The following is a 19425-nucleotide window of genomic DNA, read 5'->3' as shown; positions in this document are numbered from 1 at the left end:
GTATGTGTGTATGTACACATGATGCATATTTACACATGTATGTGCTCTGCAACTTATTAAGCTAAATAAACTTTGGTAGTTACCAAAAAAAAAGAATGGGACCATACTTTTTTATTTCTATTATTTTTATTGATTTCAGAGAGGAAGGGAGAGGAGAGAGAGAGAGAAACAACAAGGATGAGAGAGAATCATTGATTGGCTACCTCCTGCACGCCCCCTACTGGGAGTTGAGCCCACAACCCGGGCATGTGCCCTGACCGAGAATCTAGCCGTGACCTCCTGGTTCATAGGTCCATGCTCACCCACTGAGCCACGCCGGCCGGGCCCAAACCTTAACGGCCTTTTAAGGAAAACAGCCGCACAGCCGCACAGCCGGGCTCAGGGTCAAGGCCGTCCTTTTCAGTGTCCGGTCCCCTGCCCAGCTGGCACGGTGTCGCTGAGAGAGACCTGTCACCTGCCTGTGGCAGCTGCACTCCAAGTTTTTACCTCCCGATACGTATTTGCTCACAAACCTGTCCACAGGGGCGCCGAGGAGACAGGACTGGGTTTCCTGGGTGCTCCTCCTCCCAGGAGCCTGGAGGAGGGCGGGTCCCCTGAGAGGCCCCCCAAGGCCTCTGCGATGGGACTTTAGCATCAGCACTGCTCTGAGGAGTAGGCGGGGGCGGGGGGCACCCCTGCTCTGGAGAGCTCTCCGTAGCACTCCCCGGCTCCGACAGCTGTGCGGGCCCAGGGTTGCCATGGACACACATGCTCCAGACCCTGGAAGGAACCCTCCCTCCAGGAGCCGCTGCACAGGGACGCGTGTCACCTCAGGCAGCGGCGAGTCAACTGCTGGCCGTGCCACTCGCTTTTTGAGTGCGATTAGCAAGGTGTTTTGCTTTTAGGTCCCTAGCCTGCAAAACGAAGAAAACGACGCGAGACAATCTCAAAGGGTGAGAGGACTTTAAAGCGGAGAGTGTCGTGAGCCTTCTGAAGGACGGGAGCCCCAAGGCTGGCGATCACTGCAACAGTGGTTTGCTCCGGCCTGGAGCCAGGAGCCCTGGGGAGCTGGCGGGAGAGGCCTGCCGGTGCCTGTAGGTACAACAGCAGCCGCCCCGCGGCGTCTGCGAGGTGCGGGTGGAAGCGCTGAATAATGCGGGGCTTACACTCAGGAGCAAACGGGCTGGGCCACCTCCTGCCTCCATCGGCCACCAGCTCAGCGAGGGGCGCCTCGGGCAGCTGGCCGCTTCGTTGGTAAGCTGGGGTCCCGCCACAGGACGCACCGGCTTGCTGGCTCACATGCCTGACCCAGGGCGATTCCTGACAGTGACTGTCTTACATCCAATCACACGCGACCTTGACAATAACCCTGGAAGAGCAATGTCGTCGTCCTGTCGTATCTCAGAGGAACCCGCTGCCCAGAGGAGCTCCGGTGCCTGCCCAAAGCCGCTCGTTTCAGAGCTCAGGAGCCATCGCAGCTTCTGCCCGTGAGGGACCCCCAGCAGCTGCCAGGAGCGTCCCCCCAAACCACAAACTGGGTCCCCCCGTGAGTTTCAGGCACAATGACCGCCACAGGTACAGTACGTAGATTAGTTATGAGCTGAAGGGACCACCCCCTCAAAACGAGGCTCAGTGACAAGGCATCCTCTGGGGCGGCTCCAGGTGGCAGAGCTGCTGAGAGTTTCATGTGGAGGTGCCTGGAGACAGGCCTCCCAGGGAGCACGTGGGGGGACAGGCCTCCCGGGAGCACGTGGGGGACAGGCCTCCCGGGGAGCACGTGGGGGACAGGCCTCCCGGGAGCACGTGGGGGACAGGCCTCCCGGGAGCACGTGGGGGACAGGCCTCCCGGGACCACGCGGGGGACAGGCCTCCCGGGGAGCACGCGGGGGACAGGCCTCCCGGGGAGCACGCGGGGGACAGGCCTCCCGGGGAGCACGCGGGGGACAGGCCTCCCGGGAGCACGTGGGGGACAGGCCTCCCGGGAGCACGTGGGCGTGGTGCCCTCCGGCCTGCCCTTCGGGCGGGAACAACCTCTGAGGCGGTGGCGGTGGCGTGGGCAGCCTGAAGGGAAAAGACAAAAATAGTCCCAGCAGCTGGCACTGGAAACAGACCCAGCCGCGTGGAGATACACCCGATCGAGGTCCATCCATCTGGCCTGGGCCCCGGCCTCCCGCGTGTTCGGGAACGTTTTTCTCTTCCCGGATGACCTTGGTCATCGGCTTCCCAGCCCATCCCCTGGAAAGGACTCCGTGGTGTCCAAAGGCTGAGGGAACTGGACACCACAGCGCCCCCTGCAGCCAAGTCCCTGAAAACGATCGTTAGACCTGAGCCCGCTCACCCCTGCGGGAAGCAGAGCACAGGCCGGACTTGGGTGCCCGGGTCTGGATTAAGCGCATCAGCAACTTGAACTTAATAAAGGGCACGTGCGTTCATTTCTGCTTCCTCATGAGAAATGTCTGCCCAAACCCATTCCCTAGCACACGACCCCTGCACCCGCGGGGTGCTCCCCGGCCAGCGCTGACAGGCAGCTCACCGGGGCCAGGCACCGTGTCCTCGCTGAGTCTCCGTCCCCAGGGCTTGGGCCTTAACGCTTCCAGCCTCCGTGCCCTCCCTGCACAGACGGGTCTGGATGGAGCTTGACACTCGGGGAGGGGCCCTGGGGAGCACCTGGCTGGGTTCACAGAAAGGAAACCCAGGCCCCAGGGGGTCTGTAAATCCCACTGCGCATAGTCACTCACTGCTCCAATGGGTCCCTTTGCTCTGTGTCACCTGCCCTTCCCCTTACAACACGGGGCTGTGCCCACCTGTCTCTGGGTGTTGAGAGAGCTGGCATCTGAGAGCTCCCTGAGCTGGGAAGACAGTGGCCCCCCAGATGCGACTAAAAGTAGGCGCCTGCCCAAGATGGACTCAGGTAGAGACTGCCCTGACCCAGGGGCTTCCGCACACTCATGCAACACCCACTGTGCGGGCGGCAGGACGGTCACATGGCCACCGAGGGCTGAGGCAGGCGGCTGAACAGCTGCCCGCACCAAGGGCAGCCCAGCCGTGGCCGATGCTGCAGGAGCCACTGGCTGGGGAGCAAGTTCTGTCTGCAGCCACCTGACAGGGCCTGGTGATGCTGTGCCTGGAGGGGTGGGTGGGCCCTCCTCTTGGCCCCAAATGCCTCCCCTGCTGGGTGGGGCCTGAAACCTTCACAACAAGCGGGAATTTGGAAGTCCTGGGAAAGTCGGAGGTTACCCAGTCTGCCTCCCTCGATACAGAGATGAGAAAAATAAAGCCCAGAGCTGTTCGGCAAGTGAACAAGGGCCAGGAGCCCAGTCCGGAACTGCCCAGAGCAGGACCCCTGAAATAAGCCTTCTACGATGTTCCTTGAAGAAAGATCTCAGGGAGTCTGAGACTCTGCCAGGTTCTCTGCTCTCCCCCGACGGGCCCACCCATCCCCCAGGTAACAAATATTTACTCAGAATCAAAATGAGCCCTAGCCAGTTTGGCTCAGTGGATAGAGCCTTGGCCTGCGGACTGAAGGGTCCCGGGTTCGATTCTGGTCAAGGGCACATACCTTGGTTGCAGGCTTTTCCCCGGCCCAGGCCCTGGCTGGCCACATGCAGGAGGCAACCAATCGATGTGTTTCTCTCACATCAACGTTTCTCTCTGCCTTTCCCTCTCTCTTCCACTCTCTCTGAAAATCACTGGAAAAATATCCTCAGTGAGGATTTTAAAAAAAAGAAAGAAAGGTAAATTTCAAAATGAGAAACATTGGCGAGATCTGGTCTAAAGGGCAGAGCTGAAACTACCCCAGGTGTTCAAACTTCAGGACCAAAAGCACAGCCCGCTCCAGCAGAAGGCCATCTCCCGAGGGCAGCCACTGGTTCAACGGTGCTCGGGCCGGCCCCACGCCGCCCGTAGCCGCAGGTGTGCTCTCCTTACCAGTGGCCTTGCTAAGCGGAAGCTCTTGTAACCATATGGCCAGACAGGTAAGCCTGAGCCCAGGGCCACTGTCTCGAGCCGGAAATTAAATGGGGCAACCTGGAGGCACAGGCCCCCCAAGGAAAGGAAGAGGCAGAAAGAGGAAGAGGGCGTGAGAGAAGAGGTGGGGGTCAGTGAGGTCACTCAGAACCTCGGCAGGTCCGGCCGCACTCGGCTCCCATCACAAGGAGACACAACCCAGGGAGTAAGCAAAACTGTAAGTAACCCTCATAGCCAGCCAGCAGTGTGGTGAGCACCAGAGGGGAGGGGGCGCGGTGGGAGAGGGCGGAGGAGGGATAGATGGCGATGGGAGGAGACTGGACGTGGGGTGGTGAACTCAGCACAATATACAGATGATGTGTTATAGAACTGTACACCTGAAACCTATATAATTTCATTAACCAATGTCACCCCAACACATTCAATTTTTTATTTTTTTTAATATATTTTTATTGATTTCAGAGAGGAAGGGAGAGGGAGAGCTAGAAACATCAATGATGGGAGAGAATCATTGATCAGCTGCCTCCTGCACACCCTCTACTGGGGGTTGAGCCCAAAACTCAGGCATGTGCCCTTGACTGGGAATCGAACCTGGGACCCTTCAGTCTCCAGGCCGACGCTCTATCCACTCAGCCAAACCGGCTAGGGCTAAATTCAATTTAAAAAAAAAAGGAGACAGCCTACACTGCGGAAAGCATCCCTATGGCCCGCCTCCTAACCGCAGCCCCGGCCCCAGAGGAAACCAGGGGCCTGGACCTGAACTCGGCGCCATGGCCGCCCTGCGCCAGCTTCCTCTCCTGCGCCACCATGTGAGGTCCAGCAAGAACCTTTGTTAATTACAGGGAGAGGGCGAGTCCCCAGTCAGACGGACCTGCTTCAATTAGCACAATGATCATTTGGGTCATTATTTTAAGTGTTTGCATTTTCTACTTAAATAAGGTCACTTTCAATTTGGTAAACACTCCCAAGTCATCATCTTAATTCCCGGCCGTCACCGGGGAATGCTGAGTAAGTAAACAATCAGGCGTCGGCCACGGCCGCTGTCCCGCTGTCCACCGGCTTATTCATGGCTCTCCTGGCACCGAAGCAGGAGACAGAACCAACCCCCAGGGACGTTCCCGCATCCGCCGCTCAATAAATATTTATGACCCACCAGGGGCCAGGCCCCGTGCTCAGCTAAATATAGCCTTCATTACTTTATTAACAATCACAGCCAAGTTCGATTTGAATGTTTTAAAGAACGAAATCCTATTTTCCTAAGTGGATGACACATTCTAACCCGAAGGGGCTCTCCCCTCCATCCGTCCCAAGACCCCCTCCCACACCCGGCAGGTAGATAGTATAAACTCACGCTAGACGCACTCACGATTTTAAAAGTCTTAGGAGAATACAAATGCTAAGAGATGGTTCATATCATCGCACTCAGATTTTTAAAACACATTTGGGTTTTGTGTTAAGGGGAGGGGCTCATACTTGTCCAAATGGTTTTAAAAACACCAGCGCACCCATATGTTGCAAATGCAGACGGCGCTGTGCAAACTAGGAGAGCAGTCAGAGGGCACCCTGGCTCATTTCAAAGGACGCTCCCCCCCCCCCCCATCTTCTCTGACAACACCCAAAAAATTGACACCCTTCTACACTCAGGACCCAAGGGAGAGCCCCTCTGAGGAGGAACCTAAGTCACTTCGGGCGCCTCAGGAAGGCAGGGAGTTGGACTGGAGACTTCCCTGCTCCCTCCACTGCCCGCGGATCAGGGGCCCAGTGTAACCTGACCCTCTGTCGTGGGGCGCTGGCGTGGGCACACACACACACACACACACACACACACACACACACTCTCACTGCAGCCCCCACGCCCCCAGGGACAGCCCCTTACCCAAACTCACCCCCCCATACACACACACACCCCCAGGCGAGGCAGGGCCTGCTCCTCAGCCAGGCAGTCCCCTGAGCTGCTGACATCACAAAGGGGTCAACTGGCCACCCCATTGTCACGTGGCTGCCCCGGCTCCCTGTCACTTGCAGACGAGGGGCAGGGGGAGACCTTTCAGGCGGGCAGGCCTCCAGCGGCAGCCTGGGAGCCAGCCACCGGGCTGGGCGGCCTCGCGTTTCAGCTTCTGTTCGCTTCTCCTGTAACGGAAAGTCGCTCCGCACAAAGCTAGACCGCTGGTTCTTTCCGGCGCCCCTCCCCCGCCCGCCCCTCCGCAGCCTTCGGAGGGACAGCGGCCTGTCCCAGACGGCGGAAGGAGAGCGGTCACACGTGGCTGCCTACTATGTCCCCCGCTTCAGGCCCTGGGCCCAGGTGGTTACTCTTTTCCTTTGGAATGGGGCTGGTGTCGGGCTCCAAGTGTCCACCTAACTGTCAGTGCCAAGCCCAGGAAGTGATCTGCACGGGGACCCAGTTAACGGAGTACCCCCCTGACATCCCCCTGAACACCCGGCGGCTCTTCCTGAACAATAACAGCATCACCTATTTGCCAGCCATGAATCTCGGACTCCTCAGCGACCTCGTCTACTTGGACTGTCGGGACAACCTGATCAGCGAGGTGATGGATTACACCTTCATTGGGGTCTTCAGGCTCATCTACCTGGACCTCAGCTCCAACAACCTGAGCTGGATCTCCCCGTACAGCTTCTCCACGCTCGGCAACCTGGTGCAGCTGAGCATCGCCAACAACCCGCACCTGCGGACTCTGAACAAGCACACCTTCGCCAACACCAGCTCCCTGAGGCTCCTGGACCTCAGGAACACCGGCTTGCAGACCTTGGACCACAGTGCCTTCCAACACCTCCTCACGCTGCAGACCCTGTACCTGAGCGGGAACCCCTGGAAGTGCAACTGCTCCTTCCTGGACTTCACCATCTACTTAATCGTGTCCCATCTGAAGCACCCAGGTGAGGGCGCGATGGGCGTGGGGGAGGGTGTGCTGGAGTCGGACCCATGGGTTCCAGAAAAGGGGAAGTCAAAAGATATTCGGCCTGGCCGGTGGGGCTCAGTGGTTGAGTGTCGTCCCATGCACCAGGAGGTCACGGGTTCGATCCCCCGTCAGGGAAGATGCCCGGGTTGAGGGATGGATCCCCAGTAGGGGGCGTGCAGGAGGCAGCTGATGGATGTTTCTCTCTCATCGATGTCTCTATCTCTCTCACTCCCTCTCTCTGAAATCAATTTTAAAATATTTAAAAATAATAATGATGAAATGGAAAAAGAGCTGGTCAGGATGGGAGGGAAGCTGATTGAAAGCATTCTTATTGCTCTGCAGGGCCATCCGTGAGTTGACTGGAGAGGTAATAAGGAATTCAAGGAGCTGAGTTCTAGTCCCAAACTCAGCACTTGCCCATTAGCTGCCCTTGGGAACTCAATTTCTCTGAGCCTCAGTTTCCTGACCCATAAAGTGGGGACAATAATGTTACCAAACATGCAGAGGTGTCGTGACACCATGAAACAATGTGTGTGGAAAGGATGAAGGACCAGTAGGGCAAAGGAATACAGGGACACTGTATTCCACTGGGGAGCTGTTTAGGCTCAGTGACCCGATGTTTCCGGATCTAAGTACCCTCAGTCTCTCACAGGCAGTAGAAATCCAACGGTGTGGTGTACAGAGGGGGGAGTTTGATAGGCAAGGAGGGGCACATGGGCACCTGGACAGTGAGAGAGGGCGAGGGTCAGGCAGGGGACAGGCTTCGATAGGACAGCTCCTTTGTCTTCGAGGCGCTCCCCTGTATGGCAGACGGGGGCGGCCTGAATTGGGAGAATGGGCCTCCCGTGCCCACCATCCCAGCAGGAGACGTCAATGTCACAGGAAAATTCTCATCGGGTAGATTTCTCTCCACTGTCCCCACCCTCCTGCCATGGCCCCTGGCACCCTGGTGCCTCCTCCCTCGTCTTTCAGACCAACCTACCTAGGACTGAGCTGGGTATTGGGCAAGTTATGGACACGGGAGTTCAGACCCTGAGAACAAAACCTAAACCCAGATCAAGGCTTGGCCTCAGCCTGGGCCATGGGGCTGGGCGTGGCCCGCAGAGCCAGGTGGCTGTTGCTGAGTCTGGAACTGAATCTTCACCTAAAGACAAGCCCCACCTCCAGAAACAGGTGTGGACACGCAGGTGGCTTTCGAGGGACGAGGGCAAGGAGGTCAGCCCCACTGTGGGGCAGACATGGCCCGGGGGGAAGGAATCACCAATGTAGTGTGAGCTGGGGATGTGGAGGGAACCGAGCAATACCTCTGCCCCCGGATCTCCCCGCCCCCTGCTCCCACGGGGCTGAAATTAGCCATTTCAGATTCACCCTTCGGGGTCCCCCAAAGTGCTTTGACCTTGAAGAGGACCCTACGAAACGACAAGAACTTCTGGCCTAAATGACACAAGTGCCCCTAAACCTTGATCAGCTCTGTGAGAGCGAGGAGGGGATTCCTGGGAAATCCAGGTAGCTGAGCTACCCTGGCACCTTGAAGGAAGTCGGGTCCAGGGGAGAATGGAGAGGCGCTCACACAAAAGGCCCAGGCAGAGCGGAGACGTGTCTTTCCCAGGTCACCTGTCGGCCAAGCTCACGCCCCCCCACCCCCACCCCAGAGCGGCTGTAGAGGGCGCCTCATTCCTCAGACTTCATGGTAACTACACTGAGTAGGAATAGCGAACGGTGGATGCTATTGCCAAAGGTCTTACCTAAGAGACCCTCTGGTGAGTTCGTCTCCGGATGCACCGAAAACCATCCAGTTCTTAGCGCTCAGGACTCACTTCGGAGCCCGAACACCCGGCAGTGGAGGGGCGCGGTCTGTGCCGGCTGCCGGGCGCTCTCGAAGTTAGGACAGACCACAGAGGCCGCCAAGAGGACAGCTCCTGCCGGACTCTAATCACTTTCCAGTCGTCGCTGCTGCCGGAAGGTGGGAGTGCCACTGAGCTCGCGCGGACGGGTCGGAGCCTCTGGGGTGCTCTCAGAAACGCACGTGACGCTGCGCTCCTGGGCAGAGGACCCGGCCTCCGCGCCCCCTGCCCCGCCACCCCCAGGTCCGGCCCAGCGCTGCCAGCAGAGCCCATCTCCATCCGAGCCGTCCTGTCCAGGGCCCATGTGGCCCATGTGGGGCCTCGCGCTCTTTGAGTTTGGCCCGTGCAACTGAGGGACGGACTGTCCCGCTTACTTCACTCACTTCATCTGAACGGCCACGGGAATGGCTAGTGGCCACCGCACTGGCCAGCCCCCTTTGAATTCAGGCTGCTTAAGAACCCAGCTCCTCACAGCATGGCGACCTCCCCACATCCAAGTTCAACACGCCCCACTGCCACGGGGCAGCCCGCAGTCCGCAGTCCGCTCACACGCTGATGTACGTCCACGATGCGGACAAGCTGCTGGGGTCCTTTATCACCGAGGACGAGGTCGCAGTTCCTGTCTCTAATGAGGCCGCCTAGGGACACAGTGAGAGGAAACACAGCCAGAGAGCGGGTGCCGGTGCCCGCGCTGCCCAGGTGGCTCGGGACGAGGCCCTCTCTGAGTCTCCAAGCCCCTCTGTGCTCGGGGTTCGGGAGCCGGGTGAGACGCTCTCTGAGGCCACTGCCGGCTGGCAGCCCAAGGACCGAAACAGAGGGAAGGGGCCCTGGGATGAAGTGAGAGGGAGCTACTGGTCAGCAGACAGGGTCCCAGCTGCGCCTCGATGGTCGGTGCCGAGGGGGGTGTCCGTAGAGATGAGGCCCTGGTCACACCATTAAGGGGTGTGATCACGAAGCAGGCAGCCTCTAAGTCTGCCTCCCAGGGGGCCTCCTGTCTTCCTGCCTCTACTTGACCAGAATGACACCTCCAACCCCCGCCCACAGGCCCCAGACTTTCCTCCCAGGCCTGGCCTGCTTAACCAGTGGTTCTCAAGCTCTAACCGGCCAGGAACCCCAAGTCCAGAGATTCTGACCAGAGAGCGGGGGGGGGGGCGGGGGGGGGTGGCGCAGGTGTACCTTGGCCACGTTGTGAGGACCCTGTGGCCATGGCCTGTGTTCCAGACCCACAGCAGCTGCTCCAGCATGACCCGTGCTGGGATGTTAGTGGTTGATGATGTTACAAAACGCCTGCCTCACGGGGCATTTGCGATGTGACAGGGGACAGTCAGAAACGGTGAGAACTCGGAAGGGGCAGGTCCCAGGGGCGGGAGGGGACCGTTTCAGGCCAGGGGCGCTGTGTCGGCTCTCAGCTGTGGTCTGGGCAGCAGTGCCAAGAGGCCGGGCGGAGCCCCCCGGGACGTCTGCAGCGGGCAGATGGCTCGGGCCCGGCTGCTTCGGGTCCATGTCATTCGAGGGCGTCTGAGCAGAGAACATCTTAGTCCTGCATTCAAGGCAGCTGTCATTGGACAATGGCCCCATTTCAACCCAGAAAGTAGAAAGTCACCCATGACTTGCCAAAACGTAGATTTCCAGAATGAATTCAGGTCCCCGCACTCTCCACCGACAATCTCCTCCATCAGGGATTGCAGTTGGCGGGACAGGCGGGGAGCCGCTGGGAGCAGGCATTCCTGGCTGGCGAGTGCTCCGCCAGCATGCCCCCCACCTTCTCACTAGCACCTGGCCTGGCTCCCTCCAGCTGACAGCCCGGGCCGCCTCAGGAGGGCAGTGAGGGGCCGACGCGCAGCTGAGTCAATGACCCTAAACCATCCAGAAAATCCGAGAAACGATGGGGGGCCAGCTGCGGTTCCGGAAGGGTCCTGGTGAGTCTCCCGGACTCAGTCCAGGTGAGATCCCTGAGCAGGTGACCTAGTTTCCTGGGAGCTCAGGAATGCCAGGCCTCCAGGTACGGCCCCTCTGTTCCCATGTGCTCAGGCCTGCAGGGCAGCAGTGGACGGTGGGCCAAAGCAGCCAGCCGGGCCGCCTCGTCTCCCTTGGGGGAAAGAGCTCCCCGTGCGGGGGTGACCCAGCAGCATGTGGGTGCCGCTGGAAAGAGCCAGGGACCAGCCACGAAGGGCTGTGGTGACCCTCTGGGGAACGTGCAACGTAGGCTGAGCCACAGTCCCTTCGACAGACCAAGGGAAGAAGCAGCTCCTCTCGGAACCATGGGGTTCAGGCTGGATTTCTGAAAGGGGCTCCCTGGGTGCCTGCACGAGCAGGTGTAGCCCTGGTCCCAGAAACTCTTGCTTCCCGGCATCGGATTCCGGCACATGGCTTTCCACCTGTGAGCAGCGTGCTACACGTGGAAATAAACAAGGGGTAGGTTATGTCTCCTTAGGAACTATTTGCAGGAAGAACTTAAACATTAATGACGCCTGTAATTATAGCTAGGAGCTTTAACTGGGGCAAATGCCCTGGCCATGGAATGGGGTGGAGCGAAGGCCGGCAGGGGCCCGGTCACCTGTGTGCTGTGAGCGAGGCCCTGAGCCGTGCGTGCACGTGTGCACACGGTGCCTGGTAGCTCTTGGTCAAGAGGCAAGGAGATCAGGCGAGCCAGAGAGGGGACACTTTACAAACAGTGTATTCACTCTGTAGCCTGGGAATGACTAAAACTACCTGGGGGGTGAAAGGGTTAACTACACATCAGGCACCCCAGGCCAGCAGACGGCTCTATAACCTCGAAGTCATCATACCAGACTAGGGGAAGGATGGACCATTTAAAAAAGGAAATGGAGATCTCAGGGAGGAACCAAGAAGATCTCGGGGAGGAACCAAGATGGCGGCATAGTTAAACAACTAATCTGCTGCCTCACACAACAATTTCAAAAATACAACTAAAAGACAAAAACGTCTACCACCCAGAACCACGGGAAAGCTGGCTGAGTGGAAGATTTACAACTAAGAAGAGAAAGAAGCACAATCGCTGAAAAGCTGAGGTACGGAGGCACTCGAATCGGGCCGGTGGCGGGCGGCTGGGTGCGCGGCTTTTCTTCAACCCGCAGGGAGACAAGCTCCCGATCACTCTGAAATCCAGTTTCTGGGGACACTCGGGGGACCCAGGCACCTACGGGGAGAAGCTGGACTCTCGGCCATCGGGTGGGAAAGTGAGAGTGACTTTTGCAGTGGTGCGCCCAGCAATCATTGTTTACTGCGCTGGAGCGCGGGGCGCAGGGACTTGGAAACGTGGAAAGGCAGAGACGGCTGACGGCAGCCATCGCCGTTGGCCACGCCCCAGCCTAGTGACGCCCTGAGACCCCGCCCAGCCCTGAGGCCCCGCCCCGCACATTCTACAAACCCGCCCCAGCTCCACTCAGCGGCTTTTGCATATAAATGGCCTGTTCTGGAGCAGCTTAACCAACTGCAGCTCCAGTCAGACTGCTCCAAAACCGCCCAAGCAAAGGAGGAGAAAACTAGCCCTTGCTGTAGCTCCTGCTGGGGGACACACAGTACACAAGGGTACACCAAGAGTGTCCACCTCAAGTAACTGGGAGGCTGACCCGTTGAACCAATAGGACAACTAGTACACAAAACTACCCTACCAACTTAGGGAAGCAGAGAATATGAGAAGGCAAGGAAACAGATCACAAACCAAAGAAATGGAGGAGAACAAGCAACTGGACATAGAGTTCAAAACCACGGTTATAAGGTTTTTCAAGAATTTCATGGAAAAGGCCGATAAATTCAATGAGGTCCAACTAGAAATTAAACATACACTGACTGAGATAAAAAATATTATACAGAGACCCAAAAGCAGACTAGAGGATTGCAAGAATCAACTCAAAGATTTGGAATACAAAGAGGCCAAGGACACTCTTCCAGAGAAGCATGAAGAGAAGAGAATTCAGAAAGTTGAAGATAGTGTAAGAAGCCTCTGGGACAACTTCAAGCGAACCAACATCAGAATTATGGGGGTACCAGAAGAAGAGAGAGAGCAAGATGCTGAAAACCTATTTGAAGAAATAATGAACGAAAACTTCCCCCACCTGATGAAAGAAATAGACTTACAAGTCCAGGAAGCACACAGAACCCCAAACAAAAGGAATCCAAAGAGGACCACACCAAGACACATCATAATTAAAATGCCAAGAGCAAAAGACAAAGAGAGAATCTTACAAGCAGCAAGAGAAAAACAGTTAGTTACCTACAAGGGAGCTCCCATACGATTATCAGCTAATTTCTCAACAGAAACCATGCAGGCCAGACGGGAGTGGCAAGAAATATTCAAAGTGATGAATAGCAGGAACCTACAACCAAGACTACTCTACCCAGCAAAGTTATCATTCAGAATTGAAGGGCAGATAAAGAGCTTCACAGATAAGAAAAAGCTAAAGGAGTTCATCACCACCAAACCAGCATTATATGAAATGCTGAAAGGTATTCTTTAAAAAGAGGAAAAAGAAGAAGAAAGATAAAAATTATGAACAACAAATACATATCTATCAACAAGTGAATCTAAAAGTCAAGTGAATTAAAAATCTGAGGAACAGAATAAACTGGTGAACTTAATAGAATCAGGCATAGAATGGGAGTGGATTGATAATTCTCAGGGGGAAAGGGGTGTCTGTGTGGGGAGTATGGGAAGAGACTGGACAAAAATCATACACCTATGGATAAGGACAGCGGGGGGGGGGGAGGTAAGGGAAGAGGGGCGGGTAGGAACTGGGTGGTGGGGAGATATGTGGGGAAAAAGGAGAAACAATTGTAATCTGAACAATAAAGATTCATTAAAAAAAAAAAAAGGAAATGACATAAGACAACAGAAAGCAACAAAGTAGAGGGAAAGGGACATAAGTAGGGTGAACAGAAACGAACAGCAATGTTAATGGGCTGATTCAAACACATGGATCGCTAGACTGGATGAAAAGCACACTCCAGCTCCGCGCTGCTCACAGAACTATACCTTACACATAGGAACATGGAAGAGTAAATGTGAAAGGGTGGGGAAGGCCGCACAGGGGACGCCTGGCCTGAAGAAACTCCACCCGGCCCTCCAACGTCATCAAAGTCGATGTGAGGCGAGCACTTGAGATGAGGAGAAAAGGTTCGGGGGGAAGGGTAACTGTCCCGGAAGAGGTGACAGTTATAACTTCCTAGGCATCTGGTAACTTAGCTGGAAAACACGTAAAGCTAAACCAGACAGAACCACATGGAGAAGTTGACACATGCACACTTAACTGGTGACTTTACTATTTTTTAATATTTTTTATTGGTTTTAGAGAGGAAGGGAGAGGGAGAGGGAGAGAGATAGAAACATCAGTGATGAGAGAGAATCACTGACTGGCTGCCTCCTGCACGCCCCCAGCTGGCGGGGTGGCAGGAGAGAGCGGCCAGGCCGAGGCCTAGTCCTGTCTGAGCTGGACGCTGCCCCTGCACGTGGCCGCTGGGCCCCTGCACCTCCAGGGACACCGTGTCACCTCCAGGAGGGCCTACCGTGGGTGTGCTGGGGAGAGGTCCCCTGGGAGGAGATGCAGCCAGGCGTCTGTGACAGAGGGGAGGAGAGGAAGGAAAGAAGCCCCTTTGTAGACAGAGTGTGGACGCCTGGGCGCCTCTCCCCGAGGCGATCTCCCCAAGGCGAGAGGGAAGGGGCCTCCCTCCAGGTTGCTGTCAGCTCCAGTCACTGTTCCTTACTCCCTTCCCCTGCTTCCACTAACACAAACAGATACCCCTCACTCCCTGAGCGAGGAGCGCAACGCCACAGGGTCTGGAGTTCCACCCCGAGTTTAGGGGAGCTGCCCTCCGCACCAGCTCTGAGGCTCCCCCTTCTGCAGAACACGCTGGGATCGCTCAGTCAGACGTTCTCATCTTCCCCGTGCTGCCTGCATCCTGGGGTATCTGGAACCTTCAAGATGCGAACCAGCTCTAAGTCTGTCTCCTTCTGGATAAAAAAGGATGATAATGTCCCGTGTGCGGGTGGTTCTAAGAATCCCATGAGAGAGCATGTGTGCGTCCCTTAGCATGTCATCAGAACGTGGTAAATCCTAGCTGCTTGGTTTTGAGCCTTGCTAACTCGAGCCCTGGTCCCACCCTGAGTGTAAGCCCCATGGAGTGATGCCTGCAGTTCATTCAACAGCTTGTCCCCCCGGCCCCCCACCCCGGCCGCTCATCCTCGCCAGGACTCTGAGAAGAGGTGTCGTTCTCTGCTCGGCTAAGATGAGGCTGGGATTCAGGAAGAGAGCCGGCCATCCCGCTAATGTGTACAAAATGCGTACATGACAGTCTGGACTTGAACCCAGGGCTCGCTTTTTTTTTCTGTTTTATTCTGAAGTCCACGGGGCTTGATATGGGAGGTGCTCAGAGAAGGAGCCGGGCCGCAAAGTCAGCTGCTAAAAAGGACTGAAGATGCGTGTGGAGCATGTGACCAGCCAGTGATGCTTCCCCAAATGGCTCTCTCCCTACCACCCTGGCTCCTCCTGGCTGGGGAGGCAGTGCACGGGGAAGCCACAGTAGGCTTTCCGGGAATCTGGTCCCAGAGCATTGAGACAAGTGGCTGTGATGCCTTGGGTGGCCTTTGTGGTCCTGGCTGGGCTCAGGCACAGTGTAGAGAAAGAGACAGCTTGGGTCCCCAGGAGGGAGGGAGGGAGGGAGATGGAGAACATCAAGGTGGGCCGTGGAGTGTCCACGCCCATGGCCATCTGGCTAAGTTTCCAAACCTTTCCGCCATGTGGTGGTGGTTGGATCTTTGAGGACTTCTGGAAGCAAAGCCCGTTTTCAGACCAGAAGGTGACCAGAAGGAAGCTAAGCTGGGGCAGGAGGCGGTCCCGGGCTCCACGCTTCTCAAACTTCCTGTGCACAGAGCACCTGGGGGTCTCATGAGGCTGCAGACCCTGACCCAGGAGGGCTGGGTGGGGGCTGAGATGCTGCATTCTGATGAGGCCCAGGTGATGCCCCCAGCCCACACCCTGAGTAGCCAGGGTCCAGGCAGCCTCTCCAGGTGCCCTCTGACCTCAGGACGCTGGGGCTCCGCCATTCACCATCTCCTGCTGTGCTTCTCCTCTAGACGATCAGAACGCCACGTGCGTGGAGCCCACCGAGCTGGCCGGCTGGCCCATCACGCAGGTGGGGAACCCGCTGCGGTACATGTGCATCACCCACCTGGACCAGCAGGACTACCTCTTCCTGCTGCTCATCGGCTTCTGCATCTTCTCGGCGGGCACCGTGGCCGCCTGGCTCACGGGCGTGTGCGCCGTGGTCTACCAGAACGCCCGGCGCAAGTCGAGCGAGGCGGAGGACGAGGACGAGCACGGGCAGCCCGTGGAGGTCAGCAGGCGCATCTTCCAGAGGAGGTCGGACTCCGGCCAGGACGGCTTCCCTCAGTTGATCTAGCGCCAGGGGCCACTCTCAGGCCTGCCCTCCAGGCCCCCCTTCTCTCCCAGCCGCCCCCACTCCTGTTGAGCTGTCGTAGAGGCTGGAGCCTATTAGTAAAATAAAGTTCTGATGGCAGAAAAGTCTGGAAACACGGGGGCAGCATCCCAGGGCTGAGGGAGTCGCGCCAAAGCAGGCAGCCTGGTGTTGAATGAGCACCTCGTCCGCCCTCCGTGGAGGGAGGGGCAGGGAGTACAGGATGAAGGTGAGCCCTCCAAGTGTGAGCAGTTGGGGAGGGGGGTCCAGCAGAAAGTGAATCAAGGGGGGAAAATACCAGACGCAGTGACAGCGCTGACACTAAGGAATTCGCCCGTGGGCGCCTCCACGCTCCCTCTCGTGATGACCACAGTGGCTCCCAGCGTTCACAGGAGCTCCCAGGGACAGTGAGGCCCGGGCAGGTTCAGCCAGGCCGCCGCAAAGCCACCCAAGGCCCACAGGAAGCTGCCCCCCACACATACCAGAGATGTCTCGCGACATAGCCAGCAGCTGGTGGTGTGAGCCCTGCTCAGAGCAGAGCAGGGAGGCCCACACACAGCTCTCCGGGCCAGCCCTCAGCACCAGGCCGGGTGGTCGTTGCCTGAAGCTCAGAGAGGCTAAGTGACCAGCTCCGGGTCGCACAGCTGAAGGGAGGCAGAACAGGCGGAACCCAGGCTGCCTGCCCCCCACGCCCGCGCTCTGTGCGCCGCGAGTGGCTGTGGTTCCTGAAGGGCTAGCGGAGTGGCCCGGCGCTGTGGGCAGCCTCGGGCTGGCGCCGTGAGAGTGGGGTCCAGGCGAAGGGAAGGAAGAGAGACTGTGTTAGAGGGAAGGGAGGCGGACCCTGCAGGGCCTCCGATGCACCTGTCACTCAGGGCTAGGACAGGCCGTGCTGCAGTAACAGGTAAACCCAGAGTGTCATTGGCTCAGCAGGACGAAGACTTCCTCTCACGGGCGTGGAGTCCGGTGTGGGGAGGGCAGCCCTCCTCCCTCCTGTAGCTCCAGGCCCTGGACCACAGTCCGGGGTTCCCTGCCGAGAGTGAGGTGTTGGGCACACAGCTCAGCTGCCTGGGCCTGGAAATGGCGCGTCACTGCATCACATGTCTCGTGGCCCCAACCTTGCAGCCGGCAAACGCAGTCTGGGCGCCAGGAAGACAAGCCTGCGTCCTGCCCGCCGTGGCGGGAGCCTGCACTTTCCCCTGCGGACCCCACACCCGAGAGCTCTGGGCATGAGGCTCGCAGGCCCTGTGTGGGCTTTAGAACGCCCGCTGTGGCTGTCGGGGAGGGGGGGGGAAGGGTGACAGGAAATGGAATCGGCCTCACTGCAGTGCTGGGGGGGGGGGCAGTGCAGGGCAGTGGGAGCAGGAAGAAGTGCAGGAATGTCAGTGTTTCGTCAGACGGACAGTGGACACAATTCCATGAGTGAACAGGAAGGGGAGGTGGGAGCGGCGGGCAGGAGCCAAGGCAGCGCCCACATGCTGACTCAGACCTCAGACGGCGAAGCACAGTCACTGAGGCAGGCAACCCCCGAGCTGTTGCCCACACGGGGCGTGGGGAGGGGCGCGTGCAGAAGGCAGGGGGTGACGGGCACCTCCTCCTCGTCGCCCAGGACGTCCACAGACGGTGCCTGAAGCAGAAAGGTCACCTGGGAACAGGCAGCATGCCCTTCAGCGATGCCACAAAGCCAGCCGAGTGTCAGTGCCCGCCCTGGGAGGGGAGCCGCAGGGGAGGGGAGACAGGCGTTTCTCACCCCCGCTTTGTGGGACTACAACCCTCCCACGCAACTGTGTGCGGAGCTGGTAAAAATGAGTGGGCTTTTAAGGGAAAGATGGCTGGTCTAGGTGGCACCTTCCAGAGGAGTCTTCAACCGCCCTCCACAGAGGGGTCCCACCGAGCCGGAGGGCAGTGCCCAGCGAGGGTGCCCGACTCGCTGCCGCTTCTGCGTTCCGCTGTGCCCTGGCCTGAGTCCCGGGGGAGCCGGAGGCCAACTGGCAGAGGCCACGTCCGCCCCGACATTGAAGAGCCAGGGATGGCACAGCGGACGGAGCACCTCTGGTGACAGTGAGGTTTGTGCAGGGGACGCTCCAGGCGGGAGACCGACCCAGGACGGGAGAGGTCAGCCAGGTGGCCAGGGAAACGGCCTGGGCGTGTTTCATGAAATGAGGGGCCCTGGGCACGGTCCTCAGGAGGGGCGGGGCTGTCCTCTGCATTGAGTGTGTCCTCGGGGTGAATCGCACTAACATGTCAGGAACACGGGTCACACATGAGGAGGTACAGGCCTGAAGTAAAGTGGCGGCGTGTGAGCGGGTAGAATGCTCACACCTGGGCCCCAGGGACTGCAGGGGCCTTGGAGTCCAGCGCTGGTCTCGGGGCAGGTGGCCCTGTGCCCGCACGCAGGCAACGAAGGGCAACCAGCCAGGCAGCTCCTCTCACCTCTGCTCAGTCCTGCCTCACGAGGACCCCGCTTCCTTCACACGAGATGGTGGGAAAGGACCAGGGTCTAGCCTCAGCTTCCCACCATGCGTGTGATCTTACGAAATCACTCTATTGTGTGGGCCTTAGTTACCCAACCATAAAATGGGGTGATTAGACTTGAGTACCTTAAAGGCCGCCTCACACCTAACCTTCTGAAATCAACTACAGAAATTTTCCAGAATATACAAGAAACTCCCGCAAATCCTATCTAATAAAAGAGTAATATGCAAATTGACTGTCACTCCAACACACAAGATGGCTGCCCCCATGTGGACACAAGATGGCCTCCACAAGATGGCTGGCAGGGGAGGGCAGTTGTGGGCGATCAGGCCAGCAGGGGAGGCCAGTTAGGGGTGACCAGGCCTGCAGGGGAGGGCAGTTAGGGGCAATCGGGCCAGCAGCGGAGTAGTTAGGCATCAATCAGGCTGGCAGGGGAATGGTTAGAGGGTAATCAGGCTGGCAGACAGAAGTGGTTATGGGCAATCAGGCAAGTGAGCGGTTGGGACCCAGCAGTCCTGGATTGTGAGAAGGATGTCTTACTGTCCGTTTAGGCCTGATCCCAGGCAGTAGGACATCCCACAAGAGGTCCCAGATTGGAGAGGGTGCAGGCTGGGCTGAGGGACGCCTGCCCCCCAACCCCCGCCCATGCACGAATTTCGTGCACTGGGCCTCTAGTCAAAAATAAAATACAAGAATCCCAATAGAAAACATGGCCAAGGACATGAGTGGGCAATTTATCAAAGAAGAAACCTCCAAAACCAACAGGCATGGAGACAGATGCTCATGCTCCTTAGTAATCAGAGAAACGCGAA

General features: G+C 57.9%; 2 protein-coding genes across 2 annotated transcripts in view; one reads left to right on the top strand and one right to left on the bottom strand.

The window, feature by feature from the left end:
• RXRG (retinoid X receptor gamma) overlaps positions 1-19425 on the bottom strand; it is a 138602-nt gene that overhangs the window by 86053 nt on the left and 33124 nt on the right.
• LRRC52 (leucine rich repeat containing 52) lies at positions 5970-16239 on the top strand. The gene is made up of 2 exons (XM_008153102.3): positions 5970-6840; positions 15801-16239. The coding sequence occupies exons 1-2, from the start codon at positions 6219-6221 to the stop codon at positions 16124-16126; spliced, it is 948 nt and encodes a 315-aa protein (XP_008151324.2). The 5' UTR covers positions 5970-6218; the 3' UTR covers positions 16127-16239.

Source organism: Eptesicus fuscus, chromosome 22, assembly GCF_027574615.1.
Source record: "Eptesicus fuscus isolate TK198812 chromosome 22, DD_ASM_mEF_20220401, whole genome shotgun sequence".
NCBI classification, from domain to species: Eukaryota; Metazoa; Chordata; class Mammalia; order Chiroptera; family Vespertilionidae; genus Eptesicus; species Eptesicus fuscus.
The sequence above is the reverse complement of the archived record's forward strand: the minus strand, read 5'-3'. Positions and strand labels throughout refer to the sequence as shown.